The sequence below is a fragment of the Thamnophis elegans genome, chromosome 9, assembly GCF_009769535.1.
Source record: "Thamnophis elegans isolate rThaEle1 chromosome 9, rThaEle1.pri, whole genome shotgun sequence".
NCBI lineage: Eukaryota > Metazoa > Chordata > Lepidosauria > Squamata > Colubridae > Thamnophis > Thamnophis elegans.
Window position 1 is genome coordinate 49,285,712 of NC_045549.1, and position 23,713 is coordinate 49,309,424.

At 35.8% G+C, this 23,713-nt stretch overlaps 1 protein-coding gene and 1 long non-coding RNA gene across 2 annotated transcripts; one reads left to right on the plus strand and one right to left on the minus strand.

The window, feature by feature from the left end:
• Nucleotides 1-827: 827 nt before the first annotated feature.
• Nucleotides 828-12,881, minus strand: LOC116513543. Its single transcript, XR_004256000.1, has 3 exons — nt 10,151-12,881; nt 8,086-8,188; nt 828-5,171 (listed from the first exon to the last, which is right to left on the minus strand). It is a non-coding gene; the product is annotated as an uncharacterized LOC116513543 (long non-coding RNA).
• Nucleotides 12,882-14,081: 1,200 nt separating this feature from the next.
• Nucleotides 14,082-22,620, plus strand: LOC116513035 (claudin-22-like). The gene has a single exon (XM_032223803.1). It carries the CDS (start codon nt 18,226-18,228, stop codon nt 18,892-18,894), a length of 669 nt encoding a protein of 222 aa, XP_032079694.1. The 5' UTR covers nt 14,082-18,225; the 3' UTR covers nt 18,895-22,620.
• Nucleotides 22,621-23,713: the final 1,093 nt, after the last annotated feature.

The window sequence follows — 23,713 nt, forward strand, 5'->3', positions numbered from 1 at the left end:
AGAGTTTGGGAGAGCTACGTTGAAACTCAGTGACATCCCCAGTTAGCTCGCATCCTAGTAACTGAGTTCCAGCCTCTTGTTTGTAGTGTCTATCTGGGCCTATTGTTTAAAATATATTTTCCCCTCTTCTCCTCTTAGGTTCCCACAGCGGCTGCTAAGAAACTTCCGAGGATGCGCTTGTTTCCTCTTTATAGCTTGCTAGAGACTTTTAAATGCAAAAGAAAGTCAGATTTGCAAGTTTTCCTCATTGTAATTACTGAAGGATATTTTTTCCAAGCAATTCAACATGCATAGAAATGAGGAGGGAGATGCTAGAAATGTTTTTTTTTTTTCTTTTTGTATAATGAAAGTTGAGAAGAAGGATCAGCCTTAGTTCAGAAGGCAGAATATCACTTGGATTGTACTTTTTTTTAGTGCTGTTTGTTGCAATAAAAGGCGAATGCCAAATAGCTGTTAAGTACTGCATATTCTTGGTATTTTGAAGCTATAAAACAAGGTTCGCTTTGAGATACTTTGGAGAGATTGAAGAATGGTTCCAGTGATTGTGTAAAGGTTCCCCTTGAACATATGTGCTAGTTGTTCCTGACTATAGGGGGCGGTGCTCATCTTCATTTCAAAGCTAAAGAGCCAGTGCTGTCCGAAGATGTCTCCGTGGTCATGTGGCCAGCATGACTAAACGCCGAAGGCACACGAAACATTGTAACCTTCCCACCAAAGTGGTCCCTATTTTTTTACTTGCATTTTTTTTACGTGTGTTTGAACTGCTAGGTTGGCAGAAGCTGGGGCAAGTAATGGGAGCTCACTCAGTTACGTGGTGCTAGGGATTTGAACCGCCAAACTGCCAACCTTTCTGATCGACAAGCTCAGCATCAGTGCCCAAAATCAGCTAAGGAATAATCCTATTTCTAACCTGATGGGACATCCTGAAGAGCTATATATAGCTGACTGGAAGTTGAGTCATAGTAACTGGACTTTTCTTGTTGCTTTGAAATGTTTTGGTGCTTATCTAAGTAGCTTCTTCAATCTGGGCAAGTAGGTTAGGGGATCCTATACAATAGATTGATTAGGTTAGTAGAGTGGGGTTGTTGGGATATAGATGTTCCAACTGCTAAACTCCTTTATGCCCAGATCATTAAGAGCGGCCTCCTTGGTGAAGTGATCTTGATCTTCTAGTTCTATCTTTCCTCATTTTCAGCATTCTTTATGTGGAAGACAATAAACACATTTAAAATTAGGGCATATTAATTATATCTGAGCATTATAGTGTTGTTCTAAGTATCTGATGTCTCTGACAAATATAAGAAGTAGCCAGTAAGTCTGTCCTCACCACAGGTATTCTTAAAAAAAAAAGGAGGGGTGCAGGACTCAGAAAAGTCGATGATGACCTGGAACTAGAGCAAAATATTTCTGTTTTTCAGATGCTTCAGAAAGAAAGGCTATCAGAGGATATATAAGCACAGTGCAAATAATAGAACCGGTATTTTTAAAAGAGTGCATAATCCTAATTAAATAATTAAAATCTAAAATACTGTAGATAACACTAATTGAAATATGTCAAAAAATCTTAAGACCACTAAATTTTCATTATTAATACAACACAATGGCAACTCCTTTCTTTGTTAATCATGGTCATTTGATTATAAATAAGTAACCTTATACGTTAAATTCATTTACTTTCTGTATAGAAGTCATCAGGGCTAGTTAATTTATGGTTGTCAACCTCAAATCTCAGTTTAATAAAGTCAGAAGAAAGAGGGATTTTATCCCAAACCTGCTTATTTTCTGTGAAAGCAAAAATCAGACTTTCAAGAAAATGTTCTAATTGAAGAGGTTTTATGCCTTATTGTAGGTCTCCTACTCTGTGTAAAAAGTACCTAGAGCCATCTTCAAATACAGCTGTAGACTTATACATTGTAATCACTATAATGCTGAAATTAAGGGCAAATATAGTTGTTCGTATTTCAGTCAGAAAATGCTGTTTTGTGATTCAGTTCAATTATTCTGCATGTGATCTTTGGGAACATTACCTGACATAATGCTAGAGTTAAAAGATAGTTAAAAATCATAGAATCAATGATCTGATACATTTATAGCAAAGATACTTCAAAACTTGAAAAAAAATAATGGAAATTATTATTACAAACCATGATACTGTGGTACCAATATTTTAGATCTCCTTGGTATAATCCTAAAATGCCACAATATAATATTTATTTTCCTCCATTCAATTGTTGGAATGAAGTAGGCACATTTCAATGAATTACTTTTTATGTAAACCTGGAAACTTTGCATAAATGACCAGAGCTTATAAACAACATGAAAAGGAAAGGTTGCTGTGCAGCAGCTTCATTAATCATCTTTTGGCATGGCTACCATTTAATATATTAGGATTTCCATAAAGAAACCAGGCTGACTGACTGTTCTGGAATTCCAACCAGCTATGAAATATATGAGTGATGATATAGGCATTATTTTAGATTTAGATGATAAAGGCATTATTTTGTCTTGACAGATCTTGTTAGTGAATAAACCTGTCATAGACATAGAAACAGAATTCCCACAATCTTTCAACCATGACATTATATTTTTAGCCACATGCAGCATCATATTTGTAATGCTCATGTTGTTTTTTAAAACTAAGTTTATGTCCTCTTGCATCTCCATAAGAACAGATGACATTCTATTTTCTTACCAGGAAAATGGTGGCCAGAAGCATCAAGCTACAAGGCTTTGTTAAGGTGTTTCCTCTGTTTTCATGTATCTCTGTTAGGATAAGTAGGATTTCAAGCTAATAATAAAAGTAAGGAGTAGTAAGTCTGCTACTTGCCTGCTCCTGTTGCACTACTACAAAAAAAGAACACTAGTGTCCCCTAACAGACAGTAATTAGTAATTAACAAAAATGCAGTAGTGGCATCATAACTTGTACCATTAATGTTTTTTTTAATATATTAAATCTAGCTTTCTGGATTATGACAATAATCCTGAGCATGCAGCTATGTGAATATACACAGACCATCACGAAAATGACACCAATTCAAGGCCAACCCAGTTCTGCAGCTTAGGTTGGAGCAATTGACATTCTTATTTATTTCTGCCATATCTTATTTTTTCACTACCCTTATATGAGATATGTGAAGCATTGTGCTGTCATGCTGGTACGAGAGCTATTGTGACATTACATCTATACAGTTTCTGTCCATTCTAGAATGCTTTCCAGATGAAGATGCTGGACTGATACTTGTGCAAGAAGAATTTCTGTTGATCTGTTGATCATAAACATAAATTTGCAAGTATAAGCTATTTTTATTATATTCCTGCCCCAGTGGGATTATATCCACAGACAAGAAATGTTATTTCAAAGAAGTAAACATTACTTCAGGAATGGTATGCTCTTGTATCCTTGAAGTGTTAGTTGGTGTTCTTACTGGACGTGATATGTCTGCCTTGCCTCCTATTAGAGATTTACCATTTTGAGGAGACAGAAGAATTGTCTAGAAGTATCCTGTGGATAAACTAACAAATCTATTTATTTGCTTCTATTTATTTCAAGATAGTATTTTTCTGTCAAAGCAAGGACAGATCTTGCCATCTTAGACAGGAGTGTATTATTGCTATTTTTGGACTAGATTGAAATTCATATTAAGCCTTTCATCAGTTAACAAGAAAAATTGAACTGAATGTATTTATGACTCATCTTTTTTATCTTTAGAGCACTTGGACTAATCCTTTGAAAGCCTTTGATATTTATTTTTCAGCCACCAAGAAGAAAAACTGATCTGGACCTTTACAGAGCGTATGTCAGTGGAAAGCCAACACTGTAAGAAGTGTTGTAGGAAGACAGGACCATCTTGCAAAAAAAAAATCATTCATCTTGCAGTCGTAAGCAGGTGGACATTCTTCCTCCCCTTCAGAAGAAAGCTGCTCTCTTGTGAATGCAACTAATGAAGGTTGTTATTCTGAAAAGGAAGAGATTACATTTCCTATAGATAGGCAGTATGTATCAGTTTACTTTTTCAGTCACAGGCTTTGGAATTTATACACGTTGATGCCTAGCACTTTTATTTCACTTTAAATTCTACTACAACAATAACAAGGTTGTGTTTATAAAATGGGTTCTTTTCTCCCCTACGGGTTCTCTAAGCATGTGCATTATCATGCGTTCCAGTTCATTCAATTTCAAGGAAGTGCTTTCCTTGCTTTGATAAGTTTTCTTGCAATGCAGACATTTTCAAACAAATGTTCATTAAATATTTTCCACCCAAATCAGAAGTCACAAAAAATAATTATTTTCTAAAGCAAGGTGTAGATAGATACTAGAGGTCTCAGAAAAACAGAACAGTACAATTTTGAAGAACCCAGAAAGCCTTAAAAATATAATTGTTTTGAAATATAACAGTCATACTATGATAGCATTCAAGAATACAAAGCAAAGATAACAGCATACATATGTATCAGATTTGCAACCCTCCTTCTTAAAAGGTGATTTAAGTTAATGTCCTATTTCAGGCCTTTCAAACTCCCAGCCTGTAGGCTGGATGTGTCATGTGCTGGCCACGGCCATGCCCGTTTTAGCAAAGGAGAAAAAAGTCCCGATATGTAACGTGATGCTGCCGTGACGACGTGAGTTTGACACCCCTGTTCTATATAAGAATTTTATTTCCAATTCTATAGCATTGGAACTTGTGAGTCAGATCATTGATCCATATAATATTGTATTGATTATCTCAGCCTTCCCTAAATTGCTTCCCCAGAGGCAAGGGCATTTGTAGGATAGGTCAAATCAGTCAAGATGTTATCATCAGCATCAGCGTCCAACAGTTTGATTCCAGAATGATTCTAAGTGGCCCACAGCTGAAATCCATAAAAACAATAAAGAAAAAATCTGAAGTGTTCAGACAGCCTCATCCCGTATAACAAAAAAACACACCATTAACATGTATCATCAAGCACCATATCCCAGGCCAAAGACAGAAGGCAGATTTTTTTTTAAGACTTCTGGAATATCAGGGTAGGAACTGCATAGATCTGTACCTACATTTATATATGATTGAAGCTCACCTCTTTTTCATGTGCAGAGCCTTGATTGTACAGTTGTATCTGTGCCATCTTGGTGTTTTTTGACCTCTTGTGGATGCCACTTCCAAAATACATTAAGACAACTGGTTTCTGACTTCGCCATATTAATTGAAAAGGTGGCATGTAACACATCCGGAGAGAATCATATTAACAAAAAATTATCCTCACTAATTAACAAATCTTTAGCAGAGATCTTTTTCAGCTGTGCAACTAACCATAACTTAAAGAAAGATGAATTAAACAGAGATGTCTGGTAGCTTTCCAAACATATGATCCCTATAAAAAGTTAAAATTTGAATCTCCACATTCATTACAATTTAACTATAGTGTACAACTAAATCATAATATAGAAAGGTAAAAAAATGATCAAAGATTTTCTTAACTGAAAAGTCATCACAGTTCAGATGTCAATGAACTCTTCCAATGTAACCCATTTAAATTATTAGAAATGAAGCAGAAACAGCTTTGCGTAAATTAATAAAACATGTGGTGTATCCCTAAAGAAAAGAAGTAAATATAATAACCATTCCAGAAGGAAAGATTCTATTTGTGTATCTAAATTTGGTTTGTTTCAATTCCTAGATTCTTCAATTCCTATACGTTTGCTAAACATACTGTCTTCTTTGAAAACTGTACCTTTTTCTATACTCAGAAACTGAAAATTTGAGGATATGATGTGTGAGAAATGTCACACTTGGGAACTAAATTTGCCACCTTTGTCAGATATATCTTGGACTGATAACCCATTTAGTCAACTTTAAAGTTACCTCAGCTTAGAACCAGCTTACCTCAGCTTCTTACTTTACCTTTAAAGTTACCTCAACTTACCTTACCTTACCTTACCATTACCTCAGCTTAGAACCAGCATGTGTTTCTGCTTATTGTCAATATGTTAAACTGAGAAGCTTTAGACCAGTGTTTCTCAACCTTGGCAACTTGAAGATGTCTGGACTTCAAGTTCCAGAATTCCCCAGCCAGCAAATGCTGGCTGGGGAATTCTGGGAGTTGAAGTCCAGACATCTTCAAGTTGCCAAGGTTGAGAAACACTGCTTTAGACCTTCCTTTACTCTTTTTTGAAGACAATTTTTTAACTTTTAAAGCATTTAAAAGTCAAATGACATGTTGCAGAAATTGCAAATGGGATAGTCCTCCCACCCCAACACACACAGCCAATAAAACAAGGGGAGGTGTGAGAACAAGAGGCCTTGTTTCCACCAAATGTGTCAGGACAGTAGGTTTTTTTGACACTACTTTCCCCCCATTTTTTCCTTAACATTAACTCTGGAAACAGGGGTGGTCTCAATTCATGCCATTGAACCAATCGCTCTGCTGGAACACATATTACAAAAGGTAATTGTGTATAGTTTTCAAATCCCATTCATTGCCAATGTTTCTTTTCTGTAAGAAATGACTTTTTAATATAACAGGAGTGATTCCTCACAGCTCTGGTAGGATAATAATGAAATAAGAGGCTTCTTATTCTGCACCTGAAAGCATAAATTTCCTAGTGACCCATCCACCCACTGGCACTTGACTTCAGATCTGGCAGGTACAACAGCAGGAGATTAATTAAAGCAAGATCCTCTTTTCATATAAATGGCCCTAGTGTAATGCCCAGCTGTGCTTTCTAATGACTTAATATTGCTCCTTTCGAAGCAGCAGCTGTGGAGTCATATGATGAGAGTTTGGGTAGGAAAAAAAAGGAATCCTATTTCTAAAAAGGAGTTGCAGTGCGAAGTGGAGTGAGGAATGTGGATAGTATTAACATTTTAGAAAACTTAAACTCCTTCCACAAATCTTAAACGGACAATCAGTAGGCCATTTCATTTTGAAAGACAATGACAGCCAACAGATCACCCCAAATTGGGGGCATGTAATTTCTCTGCATTTCACTTAATCCAGGAAAAATTATGCCAAATCTATGTGACTACAATTATGCTTTTGTATGCTTGTATTGAAGTAAATCAAGATTAGTTAAACCAAATCGAACCTAACTTGCAGGGTGCATTCAGTGAATGAATTAATAAATTATGAATTATTGCATGCAACTTCTATTGGTTAATCATCTATGCCATAGGTGTCAAACTTGCAGTGTCACATTGCCATCACGTGAAGTTTCACAACAATTTTTCCCTTTGGAGAGCTGGGGTGGGTGTGGCCTGCATGCGATGAACCTGGCCCGCAGGCCACCAGTTTCACACCCCTGATCTACTGTATAGTGGGGATACAATACACAACCCTCTTCATTAAACCAATCTCCCAAAGAAGTAAGAACAGGCACACTATGTCTTTCAAATTGATATAATTACAACATAAATAAAAATAATGGGTTAAATCCAGATTGGCTTCCACTTATAGTAAACTCAAGCCAGTTTAGTGTAGTGGTAAGGCATCAGGATAGAAACAGGGAGACACAAAGCCAGCTGAGTGGCCTCGGACAGTTCTTCTTTGTCAGTCCTGGGAAGCAATCAATGGCAAACCACTTCTGAAGTCTTGCCAGTAAAGTTTTTCCAGGCATTTACCAGGAGTTAACAGTGACTCAGAGGCATAAAAACACGGTAAGCTCACTGGATTTGCAGGATATTAATATTTCTAATATATTAGCACTAGGTAGTACGTCATACTTGAACAAGCAAAAGTGTTTTTGGATAATGCAGGAGTGCTCCTTTAGTGCCTTTGGGCGACTTAAAGGAAATATAGTTTTTGCCAAGATCACATTGCCCTGCAGTTGTCGAAGGTAGCAATCTGAAATTGTCAGGCACCTGGGAGACTACTGAATTAAAGGCTAAACATAAACAACTAAAAGGTAGTAAGGGAGTCTGCTGCAGTTTATCTCTTAAAAGGCAACTCCAGGCAAGAAACTTGGGAAAAATATTTAATACTCTCTAAGAGATTCCACACTGGTGAATAAATGGGAGGTGAAGATTTCTCTTCCCACTCTCCCAAAATAAATAATCTTGGAGCAGGAAGAATACCCTTCTCTGAATGGTTTAACCAGTTGTACTCACCTTTCGAAATTACTCAATTGATTCTTGGAGAGTAGTCAATTTTTTTCCTATGTTGTGTCTTCTTTTTCCTAAAGCCTTCCTTCCGCAGTCTGGCATCCTCCAGCTATATTGGAATAAGAAGGTGGCTTTGGGCATATTCCTTCAGCAAGGCCCTTATTAATTCAACAACCAGACAGCCCAGCTGTAATGTTTAAGAGCAATTAATATCTACTTGTTTGGCCGCTTATCAATTTACTAGAGGTGTTTGTTTACTCTTTTAAAATTATATTGTATTATTGACTTTATAAATAATTTAGAGGTGTCTCATATTGGAAAGGTCAAGCAGACAGTAAATAAAAGATTGCTCAAATCACAAAACCTTCTTTCTCCTCTGCTGAGAAAGCTGCTCTCTAGAAGCAGTGAAGATTTTCAGAGAGTGAAAACCCAGCAGACTTGGGAGGGCAAGGAAAAATACAAAACCTTTGTTCCAAGGTTCCAATTGTACCCTTGCTATAATGTGGGATATTTTCATGTGGCTTATCCAGTCCTAAAGTAAACATGGATATAAGTCACAGGTACTGAATGCTCTTGTGCCATCAACAATGCCTCCTTCTATTAGAGCATCTTGATTGATAAGATGGACTATGCCAGGCCTTTGCTTTCAGGTATAGCAAGCTGGCTGGCAAAGAAAAGACAGCACTGCCAATGCTTAAGGGCTATACAAGTTGTGACACTGTTTGATTGAAATAGGCAGTACTTTTGTCTCAACACCAAATTACTAGATTTGATGCTAAAGCTCATTATCAAGAAAAATAACTGAGTTTTCTGCTGTATTTTAGCCATTTATTTTTGCAGAGATGCTGCCTGTAAAGCCTACCTATACAAACTGGAATTGGAAGCACAGGTAATCTTGCTATACTGTTATCTCAGCCCAAACTCATTTGCACCAATGGGTATGGCAAGAATGTAATATATTGTATCATATAACAGCCAATCATTTCTCTACAAAACTAGATTCTAAGTCTAGGTTTGTTCAGTTCAGCCATTCTTTTTCTTGTTCTTTTGATATATTGCCTGAATTAATCTGGGCAAGATGCACTTTTTGAAATGCAAATGTAATACTAGGGACTTCAGATAAGAGAAAAATAAAATGAAACACATTATATCCTTTTATAAATGCAAATAAATGCTAAGGGTTGGTACTTTCTGTCAGTTGGTTTTGAATAAACATTCTAATCTATTTTGTATATATTCTGAAGAAATAAAAGGTATCTTATTATCACAAATTCATGAAAACATTAATGTTCACGTGAAATAATGCAAAGTTTGCTAAAAACAATTTAGAATGTGGGAATGTTTTTAAACAGTTCACAAAACTAGGATGAATCAAGGACTTGTTCTATGTTAACCAACACTGAAATCTGATAGTTGTGATATATTTTAAGTGGTTAAAGAAGACGGATTTTGAGTTGTCTCATTTGAACAAGGGAAAAAAAATAGTTGAGTGGATTGTCCTTAAAAACTGATGTATTTGAAGAGCACAATGACTAGAGATTTAAAAACATCTAAGTAGTTCCTCATGTAAGCTGTTCATTTCTTTCAGTATAATCAGAGGTATTTCAAGTTGAATCATTAGCTCTATGCTTTAAAAAATTCTACTCAGGCTGCCATGGCATTCATAGACAACATAGTACTTTTACAGGTAGCCCTCAACATATGACCACAATTGACCCCAATATTTCTGTTGCTAAGTGAGAAATGTGTTAAGTGAGTTTTGCCCCATTTTATAACCTTCCTTGCCACCATTGTTAAGTGAATTACTGCAGTTGTTCACTTGGTAATATGGTTGTTAAGTGAATGTGGTTTCCTTATTGACTGCTTGTCAGAAGGTAACAAAAGATGATCACATGACCCTGGCCATGGCAAGTCAAAATAAGAGTCAATTGCCAAGCATTTGAATCTTGATCATATGATCATGGGGATGCTACAAGAATTGTAAGTGTGAAAAATGGTAATAAGTCACTTTTAACGGTGTTGTTATAACTTCAAACCATCACTAAACAAACTGTTGTAAGATAAGAACTACCTGTATTTTTCTTTTTGAGTCAGTACTGTGGCACTTTTACCTTCTTCCCAAGCCTCTGTGAATCACATCAGAAAAACACTTTTTAATTTTCTGCAGAAATCTTCAGTGCAGCTGGTCATATTTATAAATATTTGTAAGGAGGGAAACCAAGCAAAGATTGAAGTATTTGTGAGCTCACATCCAAAGAATAAATTAATGACATAGTATTAATGTATACTAACTCCAGTAGTATCTCTGAAACTCTTAGCCTCTAACAGAACATTACTAAAAATTATAGATTATAGTTAACTCGATACCCTAATCAAATCTATATATTATTATCTTCCGGTTCATTTATGTCATAAATTTTGCTTGTCCATATCAGAATGGATTCTGTTGGAATCATTCAACCTATGAATGATGGCCCCTGTATCTACAGTTTAAGATTCTACATTATGAGAAATCCCAGCTTCCTATAGAATGGCAATATACTCATTATCATATATCATGAGCATTACCATGTATTCAGCATGAAGCATATTCAATATTTTGAATATTTGTACAGACTTAAAATAGGATTCTTCCACATAAGGAAAAACGCCAGTAAGACTTCTGCCTAGTTTCCCTCTTTGACAATGACAGCAAAATAAACATGATTAGGGCACAGGACCAATTGGGACAATTCTATATTTTCTCTTATGAATTCATTTAATGGTTACACATAGAAGAGTTGCCTAAAGATTTTTGCAATGATCAAAACAAAAGCTAGCTTTAAGCAAACAAGACTTCTTAATATGGGTGAATAACTTTTTAATGTCTGAAGCAATGCATTTAATGGCCTAGCTCAATGGTTTGGGTATGGCTAACAGCTGCAGAGAATGGACTGATGATGCTAAGCTTGCACGTATACATTAGTGGAGACAGGATTTGATGCAGGCTGGCAGGGTGGTCTATGTTAAGTCTATTTTAGGTTTGTGCTACATTTTCTTCTATTTACCATTTTAAGATGGCAAAGATATTTAAGCTTGCTCACAAAAAAACACCCTACAAATAATCATTACTCTTTTTAAAAAAAAATATAATAATAAAATATTTGAAATGTGATATAAAGTTCAAATTATTAGATTTTTTTTTCTATTTAAAGCTTCCTCAATCCTTTTTTATCTCATGATACAAACAATTTGGTAGTGGGAACTATCATTTTCTAAACCTCTAGTCCAAAGATTTCTTGGATGCCTGTAAAAAGTATCTTCATGGTATTCCTTGTTAATTTTATGTTATTATCATTTAATATCAGTGTATTTTTGAACAGAAGAAACTGAAATGATGGTCATCTATCTGGTCTGAAACAAAAATGTACTTTTAACATCAAGCTTGTTCAAACACACATTTTAGAAGCATTGATTGTAGTTTTTTTTTTTGCTATTGTAGCTTTCCACTTACTTCCTCTGAAGGAGGCAAAGGCAAGAAAATGACCTGGTAAAAACATTACACTCAGAAGATCAAGATGCTCTAGGAAGTCACACTTTTGTTCTTGTAATGTCCTGTGGTGCCACTTATATAAAGTTTTAAGACCATAGTATTTTCTTTCTCTTCTGGTAAAGAAATTCTTTTACTTTTTCTGTTAAAAGACTTTCACAGTGTCTCTTTGAATGGAAGATCTATTTCTGATGCCCGGGGCTATAGAGTCACAAGGGTACAATATTAATTATTGAATATATACTGTTGCTGGTCTTTCAAATAATCTTTGGTATGTTTCAATTTGCTGTATTTTTGTAAGGCACTTCAATGAAGTCACACTTGGATTTTTTTTTTCATTTCACCATCCTGAAGTGAGATTGATGGATGCATAGATGGATGGAAGGACTGCTGTTGGACCTTGAACAGATTGTTTTTGGCATTATCTTTTAAATCTAACATTCTTTGATTGACCTTGGCAGACATATCAAAAGTATTGTCTTGATCTCGCTGAATATAGCTGTCTTTCCCCTTTTTAGCGAATATTTCAGTTTTGGTGGTTTGAGTTTTTCAAATATTTCCAGTTACAATGAAGTACTTAACAATGTCAGCCCTGTCTCTGATCCTCTCATGACTTCCTTTCATCAAGTTTCAAAAGATATCAAGTCCTACCTTTTTTTCTGCCCCTGGAAAAATTTCTTGGCCCTTTTCCATGAACTTCATTATTTCCATTCACATTGTTGTATGCTGTCATCAAACGAATGGACTATTCATCATGTGTAAACAATGAGTTACAAATGGGATTTTGACTATACTAACCTTTGTGTTTTACTAGTAGAGCAGAAAAGACTGCTTCTGTATGAAAGGGGGAATTTACATGTGCATGATGGTGCCTTCAAGTGTTCCTTTAGATACATGAAATATCTACAGATCAAATGGAATAAACCAAGCATCATTTTACATAAAAACTCCAAATACATCTGAATGAAAAGGTCAAAGTAGTGGTGGTCTCACAAAATAAAGCACTGGCTCAGGGCTTCTTCAACCTCATAATTAGGATATCAAGGCAATCTGGAGAAGGTTCCTCAAAGATTCTGTTTAGTTGTCTTCTGGACAATAAACACTGAAAACCTATTTGATAATTCACTTACAACTTAATTATATTAATTGGCTCTAACCCTTAAGACTGTGAAACCCAGGGGGCAATAATCATTCAAGGTAGTTTTGTTATAGCCCAGCAACAGCCTGTGCTGTGTTCTAATTGGTCGGGCGAAGCACAGCCTGTGATTGGTGGTTGTAATGACAGTTAAATGACAGTTGGTACCTGAGAGTATAAATACTGTGACAGTTGTAACACATTCTGAATCGCTTGTCATCTCGCAATAAACATCTTACTCTCTGATTCCATGGCTCCTGCGTCTTTCCCTCAAACACACAAATATAACACTGGCGACGAGGATGGGATTGAATGCGATTCCGCAGAGCCTGGAAAACAACAACGAACTCTAAGCCACTCGCAACGCAAACAAAGCAAACGCGAACAGAAAATACTTTGAAGACCTGTCAGAGCTGCAGCAGCAGTTGCCACTGCCTCAGGTTTCGCCTCCGATCAAGCCAACCTGAGTAGATCCACAGGCGCGGACTCCATCAGTCACAGGGACGGGCAACCTACGCTTAACCTTGGCTGGAGCCGTCGCCTCTGCTCAGGGACAAGCTACGAATCGCGTTGGCTCAACCGTGGCTGAAGCTGCCTGTCTGCCTGCCTCTCTGCTGCGAAGATCTACCAGACACAACTCTAGAGTCTATCCGGTCTACTGTTTGCTACTGTTACAAACATTAGTGTTGCAATACACGGATACTGCTGCCTAAGAAGCCTCTGACTCTTCATACAGCTTTCCAAAGAAGCAGCTTCCGACAAGCCTGCTCTTCCTCCAAAGCCAGCAGTCTACTACCAGCCTGTCAGAAGCCTGCTACATGCATTACAAAGCTGCCTGCCTCCCAAGGAGCAACTCTGGCCACTCAAAAGCCTGCCTGCTGCCTTCCTAACAAGCCAGGAACAACTCAGCCGCCTCCAGGGCCGGTCTCCACTCTCTAATAGAAGCCTCCACAGCCGTTTCAGAAGCCTACCATTCTCTGCAGCAAAAGTCAGCAGAAATCCTGTCAGCTAAACCTTCCAGCAACAGCGGAACCCTGCCTGCATGCCGATCGAACAAAGGCCAACAGAAAAGTTACCAACAGGACTTCTTTGAGTTTCCCTCCATGTAAGCTCTCCAGCCTCCATGATTTGTGAGCATGCGCAGAGCTTGAATATGCAAATTTAAATATGCAAATAACTGGGGGGAAGGAGTGTTATAGCCCAGCAACAGCCTGTGCTGTGTTCTAATTGGTCGGGCGAAGCACAGCCTGTGATTGGTGATTGTAATGACAGTTAAATGACAGTTGGTACCTGAGAGTATAAATACTGTGACAGTTGTAACACATTCTGAATCGCTTGTCATCTCGCAATAAACATCTTACTCTCTGATTCCATGGCTCCTGCGTCTTTCCCTCAAACACACATATTTAAAACATGATCATTCAAGGTAGTTTGACTCAGCCTCTTCCCAAATACACCCTTGACAGAAAAAAAGAAGCTTGTTTCTTTTTTCAGAGATCTAAAAAAACAAGAGTTGGATTATACTGAAAAAGTAACAGGGACAACAGTTTATCAGTTGCAATGTCGATGCCACATATCTTCTGGTAATGAAGGTATCTACAATAGATTTGCTTAATATGTGATGAATATAACTAGTAGTGTGCTGGACCAACTTACATCAGGTCATTGGAGCCGATAGTTAATTTTCTGCAATTTTGTTAACCTGCTGAAAGCAGAGCTGAGCCTTGACATCTAGAGTGTCAGTCAGCTCTTCCTCATCTAGTGATGCTGTGTGGCAGCAGCAATGGAGCTAGCAGAGCTGATTTTTGAACAATCAGCAGCACACCACTGAGTATAACTAACCCACATAAAATATAAAGAACAGTTGTTTTGAATATCTGTGCAATAGTTCATCAATAATTTTTCATATAATAGCAGTGGCCACACCAGCAGAAATAGCAGCCATATCACCAGAATTATTTAACATGATTATTAGCATTCAGTATTGCTAAAGATGAGCATATGTTATAGATATGCAATTCACATTTATTCACTTGTCATGATAAATGTGGGAATACCAGGCCCTTTCCCAGACGTGTGATGGGCATATTGTCCATTGTACACTGCATTTCTGAAAAATGATATAACTACCTTAGCTAGAGAAAATTAACTTGTGATTACTCAGAGTAATCATTGTATAACAGATTTCATAACCGATATCTTAGAGAACAAAGCAGGGTTGAATATTCTTTAATCATAGAATATGAACTTGTGAATTGGATAATACTGACAATGGGGGGGGGGGGAAAGCAGGCAAATTAAAAAATTTAAAAGAAAAACTATGGAAATATTAAAGAAATAACATGGAAGTTTTGGAAGAGCTCCATGAGGACCCAAGTGTTGGCAGTGATAATAAACCATGTGGAATAGAAGCTTTACATTTAGAGCAAGGAGAAAGATAAGGAAACAGAAACAAAGCAGTTTTATTTTCAAGGAAGGATCTCATGGTTATTTGGAAGCACACAGCAGCTACAAGCTGTTTTCTGGGCTCCAGCTTTGATTACAAATTTAAGACTAGGTATCAGCTTCAATACATATCAGGATTTTTATGCAGCTACAGGCAATGAGAGGATGATGGAAGGAACAGATGCCTAGACATGCAATTCTCGGGACCAGGGTAAAGTGCAGCAACACATAAAAGAAGAATGGGACTTGGTTTGTGGAGTTTTGGCTGTCATCTTGCCTTTTTTTTTTTTTTTACTTCACTCCATGCTGCTGCTGCGGCAGACATACCAAATGGTTGCAAAACATGTAATTTAGAGTGGAGAATCTAAAAGTGAGACTTCTGGTACATTATAAGTATTCTAAAGAAAATAACAAATTGGAGAGAAGTGAGGAACGGAAGCAAAGAAGAAAACAAGCTGCAACAAAGACTTCACATACCTGTGAATTTGTAAGAAGTTGAGCTCAACTTGAAGACTTCATGTGACTTCCACGCTAACCACGGCAATGTGCAGTCAACTCTCATTATAGGAGTGTATTATGTTCTCAGCATTTCCAAGAGATCAATCACAATGCTAATTATTCTTATGCTAGCAGTCACTTTAAAGAGAATTGTGTCATATTCTATATAATGGAATCTTTTTTAGCATAACAACTTCTAATGCTTAGTCTAGATATAAGGAGAAAAACAAATAAATGTGTACCAAAATTAATGCAAGCACAACCAACATTTCTAATATTGTTAGAGGTGTAATTTTAGCTTTAAGCATTTCATATGTTTATCACATTTTTCTGAGACTTTAATTTCTTACTACAAACTACAGAATTTTGTGCAGAGGTTCACAACACAGCATATAGCATTACTGGTGGAGGTTCTTTGTTTGCATTTGTCTCCTTTTAGATAGATTTATTCATTTACTTACTTACAATATTTCTGTAGTTCTGTGTGGTTCCCAATGGTTCACATATTAGGTTATAAAAAACAGGAACAAAATAAAACTGTTAAAACAATTGCATCAGTTAAGAATAATCTATATCTCTGCAGGGGCTGATCGGTGACCATAACAAATAATTCTTGAATTACATTGTCTTTACATCATTTCCAAAGGACATCAGCATGGGCACAAACCAAAAAAGGCACTTCGAGCACTGCAGTGAAGAAGCATTGAGTATAACATCCCTATACAAGATGGGAGACAGTGTTTGATAGCCAAGCTGTGAAGAGCCTTATAGATAGAGCCAGCATTATGAGTTATACTCTAAAGCCTACTGGTGTTTTAAAGCTGTTGTAGCTCTTACTCACTAGAAACGCAGGCCACAATGTTTTGCTCCAATTGCAGTTTCCAAATAGTCTTCAAAGGCAGCACCAGATAAAGTAGATTGCAGTAATCTATCCTGAAAGTGATGAGAATGTGCTTGTTTTTGATCAAACAGGATCTCTATCTTACAAATGTTCCAGTTCCTTAAAGACAATGCAATTCTAAAACTTCACTATGCAAATATTATACCTAGTTGTAATCCTACTCTCAGTAGCATGGCATGCACTTTATAAAAAAGAAACCAATACTATTTCTGTGAGATCTACCACAACCCTGCAAGAGAGACTGGGCACAAAGCAAGACAAAATTTGTTATTGCTGCTGGTATTGTGAAGAAGTGGAAATTGTGAAATTCTTTCTCTCTTATCTTAAACTTAAAGGGTGTTTTTTTTTTAAATGAAGAATTTAAAGCCATTTAAGGCACTTTTGCTAGGAGCCATTGCAGAACCAAATAAAGCAATGACACAATTCTTCATCTAAAGTACATTCTCTGTATTGGGTTAACATTCTTGATGGTGAAAAGGCTGCTTTTCCTATGTGTCAGCACCAAGTATAAGCACATTACTAAAATAAGAAAATCAGTTGTACATGCATGCCATAATTTTCATAGCTCATTCTTTATACTGCTATAGAAAAGATTTAAGGTGTTTTTGTGAAAGTAATATAAATGAGACCTTAGTTATACCTGTTGAGGAACTAACTTTATTTATATTAAAAACCTGTTAATGAATAATCCTTGTCAATGGTAGATTCTTGAGTACTACTAGACATCAGTTGTTAGCTCAAACTTCTATTTTTGAAAACGATTTTTATCTTTCATATTATTTCACATACAACTCAAAGCAGCAAACATACCAATACTTCCTATCTTCTCCACAACAATAATCTGTGATGTGAGATGGACTGAGAGTGTGTGATTGGCTCCAAGTCAGCCCCCTGGTTTTTCATGCCCAAGGTGGGACTGAAAGTCATAGTCTGCTGCTTTCTAGGCTGACATCTTAGCCACTACACCAAACCTTTTGTTCTTGAAAAACTCAGATGTAAAGAAAGCCCATTTAAAAGTAACTTCAGACAGGACAGAAAATCAATATATTTCAAAGCTTTCTTTGCAGAAAAATGATGAGAATGAAAGATAAGTCTTAATGTATACATTTAACTAAGGAAGCATAGTAGTACAGAAGATAGAAAAACAGGATGCCTTTCTCTACAAGGCCTTGATTTGAAGCCCTGAAATCTCAAATTTAGCTATTACAATGAAGTCCTGTTGTAGACAGACCTGTTTTTTTTATCACCACTTAAAATCTAATTAATCCGTATTGAAGCACAAAGATTTCTGTTGTTTTTTTTAGGTGAGGGGTCATAGAGCTTTCTTTGTTCATCCTCAGACTTGCAATCATCAGGCATTGGGGATATAATTTTACCAAGCAAATTGAAAGGTAACAGATCAAATCCTTATCACAAAACCCAACTCATGGTTAAGCAGAGTCCTTCATCCTTTGCAAGAAACCTTATATTCAGGAAGAACAAAAACATGTTTCAGAGTTCTTAAAGGGTTAATAGTTAAAGTTTATATTCAGGAGAGCAAAAAGCAACCATCATCGGAGTTGCAGCCACTATATAAAGTCAAAGTTCCAAAAAAACCTGGCCAAAAGATTTTCCAGCCAGTCGATCGCATCCTTTACAATGGCTTTAGTGAACCGAACCATAATGCAGTTAGCAGGGATTTTATTTTGCCTGTTAGGATGGGTCTTATCCTGCCTCACAACTTACTTACCTCAATGGAAAAATCTCAATTTAGAATTGAATGAATTGGAGATCTGGACAATGGGACTCTGGCAAGCTTGTGTGGTCCATGAAGAAGGGGGAATGCAGTGCAAAGAATTTGATTCTTTTTTAGCTTTACCCCCTGAGCTCCAAATTTCTAGGATTCTGATGTTCATATCCAATGGATTAGGACTTTCTGGTCTCTTACTCTCAAGTTTTGGATTGGATTGTTTAAAGATTGGAGAACAACAACAGGATCTAAAGAAGCGGTTATTGTTGCTGGGCGGAATATTCTGCTGGATATCAGGAGCTGCAGCCTTAGTCCCAGTGTCTTGGGTTGCTCATACCACTGTGCAGGAATTTTGGGATGAAACTATTCCAGACATCGTTCCGAGGTGGGACTTTGGGGAAGCACTTTTTATAGGCTGGTTTGCTGGATTCTGTCTCATTTTTGGAGGCTCATTGTTAAATTGCAGCGTCTGTTCTGTTGATACTCAATCGTCCTCAGTCCATTATACAGTGGCAGGTGTGCTAGATGCTTGTCAACACTTGGAAAGCAACAACAGACCTCAAAGTCTAAGAGTCTGAGAGACACCGGAGAGCCTATTTTTCCTTTCATGCACTTAAACACAATGTGCAGAACCTTATTCCAATTAAGATTAAAGGATGCTTTGTTTCCTGAACTTTTTATTTCAAGAGTAGTGTTATCCTTCTTATTACAAGGCTGAAAATGCTGGCTTCATAAGAAGAGTAGATTAAAATGACTATAGAAAACATCATCATATATTTTTCTCTACTTCAACTTAAAATGTACTGTAAAAACAAAAATATACAAAGCTCAAATAAGTCATAAAAATATGAATCCTCATATTACACAATCATACCCTGCTAAGTTTGGTACTTGATTTTCAGAAAATGATTGTTTTTGTTTCCCGACTGTCTTAAAATTCAAAGACTATTTTCATTTAAACTTTCTGCTACAAATTCAAATATGCAGCAAAATCTTTAAATAAAAGTTCAATTAGCAATACTGGTTAATGGATTCCAGTTGTACCTACAGACGAGGATTCATCTTAAAGCATGGAAAACACCAAGGTTCCCCCCCCCCTTTATTTGTATACTGTTGCCTCTACCTATTTTTAAGATATAAGGGTATAGCTAACAAAATATTTTAATTAGATGTAAAATACTGGTATTGTAAAGAATCGGTTCTGTTTTGTTATGTGTTGATATTTGAGTGTTAAGTATATATGATCCCAATATACCTTCTAAAGTCTGAGAAAGACTGTATTAATTTTACTTTGTGATGACAGCATTCTTTTTTTGTTTACATCATTTAAAAACTGGATTGCTTCTGTGCCATCCATTTATAATGTGTAATGTCTTTTATTAAGCAGCTCCAAGTTGCATAATTGAATTTGCAAACTTAAGAGTGTTAGGTTAATTATATTTGTACTTATCTAGAGGAAAACATTATTGAACTCTGTGGATTTGCTTCTGAATGAATATGAATTCAATTATGTAGTTAAATCTATCCAAGTAAGGATTGACTATTGTTCCTAAATAGAAGTAAAATATTAATATTTGAACGGTATTTTCAGTGTAGAATGGATCTTATGAGTCTAATACTTTTGAAATCACAATTTGTCATTTTTCTGTATTAAAATATCATTGGAAAAAACAAATAATCTAAATGTGAGAACATTTAGAGTACCCACTTACAAATAGTAATAACACAACATTTCTTCAGTGATTCTCAACTCAAACTCTATCAGTATATTCACAAATGCTAAAACTTGCATACTTCTGATTATATTGCTTAACAGGAAAAGTTAATGGTATTTTATAAGAAAATATTATTAAATCTATTAAGCAGCTTACAAGGCTAGAATAGCCTTATTTTTTATGAAATGGAGGAAGGTGCTTTGGAAAGCTACATAGCTAGTGTGAAAAGGAAAGAAAGCATATAGTATAAATGTATTTTTTTTCTTATAGCTTTGCCTAAAGAAGTCAAGGTTTATAGAATTTTAACACGCTTCACAAATGGACAGGTGTCTGATGACAGAACATCAAGAGTAAAAGCTACAAAAAGTGTTAGTTGTATATGCATTGAAGTGCTCTGTTGCTCTGAAGTATGCCCACCATTGAAATTTGATAGGAGGCTATTCAAAAGATAGCTGTCAGATGGGAATATGAGAACACACTGTTCATTGGTTACCAGTGGATTTCTACTTCTCTGTACAGAATTGATCATAATTCTTTTTGTTAGGCTACAGAAGAAATGCACGGAAAAGTTAATCTTTTTGACAATTGCTAAATCATTTGAAACAAAAAGAAAAAAAATCTGTCAAGTATATTAAAATTAAATTTAGGATGAAAATTACATCTATTTCTTTTTAGCATAATCTACATTTATGTAGTTTGATTTGTATTATTAGTTAAATAGACACTTTTCAATGTATTATATAAATGGATTTAAGATATTATTACCTTATCTATCATATACATATCTATTAATATTGAAAATATCCAGATTTCCAGTGTCATAAAATGCATTTTTAAAAATGGCTTCTCTGTATTACAGTCTATTTCCCATTCAGAAAATAGGGATGGACCTCAGTTTCCATGAAAAACTGCACTTAGTAATTTAAAATGAAAACAGGGCATGGACTTGCTGCATTTCTGAGTTTCAGATCCAGTCAGTTTTATATTATCCTAGTGTGTAAAATGTTATTAGGAAAAAAAATCATACACTGTCATGGATTATGGTTTGTGTAAGACCTCACTTACATAAGTACAGCTTACATAATCATTGTTACTCAAGAAACCACCCATCCATAATGCTGATCACCATTATGACATGGTCTTATTGCTGATGTTTTACATGAACATTTGCCAAATCACATAAACTTGATTTAACTGGTATTGGTAAAGAAGAGAAGCATGCAAAAGTTATTGTTAAAAAACTGTATTTTTCCAAATCATTGAAACAATTAAAAAGTGCACAGACAAAGGTTAATATAGGTGATGTGTACATATACAGACAATATTAGGATAGGAGACATTTGTAATACAACCTGATTAAATATTGAGTTCAGTTCTCAGCATTTAATACTTAAATATAACATAATTGTATAAAAATTGAAGTTTAGTTTCATCCAATAAAATATTCGCTTTGTTCATTTGGCTAAACAATATTGTATAATACTTGTAATATGACGTGCAGGATTGTACTGAAGTAATGATAATCAAGATATGATTACATTTGTTCTATTCTCTGATAGGTAACTTTTATGATAAAAAATGATATTAGTGTAGTATGAGACTTGACTGGTATTTGTCCATGATCATGATTTTCAAAATTGTTTCAAATGCTAAACAGACTTTGTGTAAGATTTCCAGGACGTCAAACTGTTTTCTTAAGTATTAGTTGAGGTTGCTGAAATTTTAGCATGCCAAAGGCGGCATGGATGGAAGATTCTTTTATAAACAGCCAACAAAATTTATCTTGCCAATATATTATTCTTTTTGTTTCTCTCTAAATATTGTGGCATACCTTCAGAAGAGGGAGGTACATTTGTATGTGTCCCTAAAACAATTTGCACAGTAGCTTTTTTTCACCCGCAAATTTAAAAGTGCAGAACTGAACTATATTAAGCTGTACTGTACATAAATAAGACTGAAAATAAATAAATCACAAGATACAACTGTATACATCATTCTAAAACATTATTATATTGTATTGTCAAACTGAGAAACTGAAATTATCAGCCTTCATTTCTATATTAAATAACTTTGTGACTTCAGCTTTTAGACATTGACCTTGACGGAGTAAATAGCATCTATATGTTTAATTTACTTCTAAAAGATGGGTTAAAAAAAGAGGGGCATCCAGGAAATATTAAGCAGTTTCTTACCTTCAAGTTGAAGTAATATTGAAAAGATTTTTAATAATTACACATAGTTGTTCATAATAATAGCAACCTTTGGGAGATTTATAAAAATAAATTAAGACATACTAATTTGTTTCCTTCTGTAATTCTAAGGATGGCAATGAACATACTGTAAATGTTCTCCTATTTTTTCAACAATACTATTATATCCTTGAAAAATAAAATACAGCAGTTCATTATACAATTATGTTGCAAAATTAACAAGTACACAATTAGTAGAAGTCTTTTTGTTTCCTCGGTGTCTTTTTATGTGTGTATATGAATATATATCACATACAGAACTATGTGTCACTTTCACCAAATGACTTTAAAACTGCCTAAATAACTTTTATGCTGTCATTATTTTATGTTCCATAGCTTGGAAGCAATAGTTACATTGTTTAAATAGCCTGATCTTATAAACTGAGACTTTCTACTTTAGTCAGCGGGGAGTATGGCATGCAGATTTAACTTAGTAAAGACACTTATCACTACTAGCTCTTCAATCCCTTCTTAAGCAATTAGATGCCTTGCTTTGGTCTGATCTTCAAAACATGTGACATCACCGTGGCAACAAAGCGTTAATCACCGCGTGTTTCATGATTATGACATCATAACTAATCAATAACTGGTTATCAGATGAGAATTACCAAGGGAAGTGAGGATGCCAAGAAAATCTGTGCCTGTATTATGGCTATGCAAAACCCCTTGATGGACTGAATGAAGCAAAAGTCGTTGAAGAGATCCTTCCAAAGTTTTGGCACAGATTTTCTAGACTTTAAACATGTTCATAGACTTTGCACATGTGCATACATGCACGAAAACTGAAGGTCAGTTAGAAAAGTACCTCTACATAGAAGGATGATTGATAAAGCAGCCACTTCCAATTTGAGCCTCCTGGAAGATGTGCAGTAGTTTCCTCAGCAATTTGAGAAAGAGGGGTGGGGTAGGATTTCAGATATGCCCACATGTGCTTTGTGAAGCACCTTTCCAAATCAGAATGGGACATCTCGCCACAGCCAACTCACCACGGCCAACTCTCCATAGCCAGTTTACCATGGCCAACTCACTGCGGGGCAATTCGCCACAGCCAACTCACCACAAGACAACTCGCTGTAGGGCAATTTAACAATTCAATTTAATTATTTAAAGTAAATAAAAAATAATAATTTTTGCCATTCACACTTCATTCTATCAGTCCTTTTTCATCCTTTCTTTAATTATTCTATTCCACAATTTCTCTGATATTGTGATATTGATATGATGTCCCACAGTGAGTTGGCTGCAGTAAGATGGCCATGGCAAGTTGGCCTCCAGTTGGCAGCGGCAGATTGTCATAGACACTTTTCAAATACTTTGCCTAGTACCTATTGTAAACTTGTAGCCAGAAACTGATTTTGGACAATAACCAACTTAACCTGTTCCTGGTTAAACAAACTAAGGTTATTAATCATGTTTAATCCTTATTGTGCCAT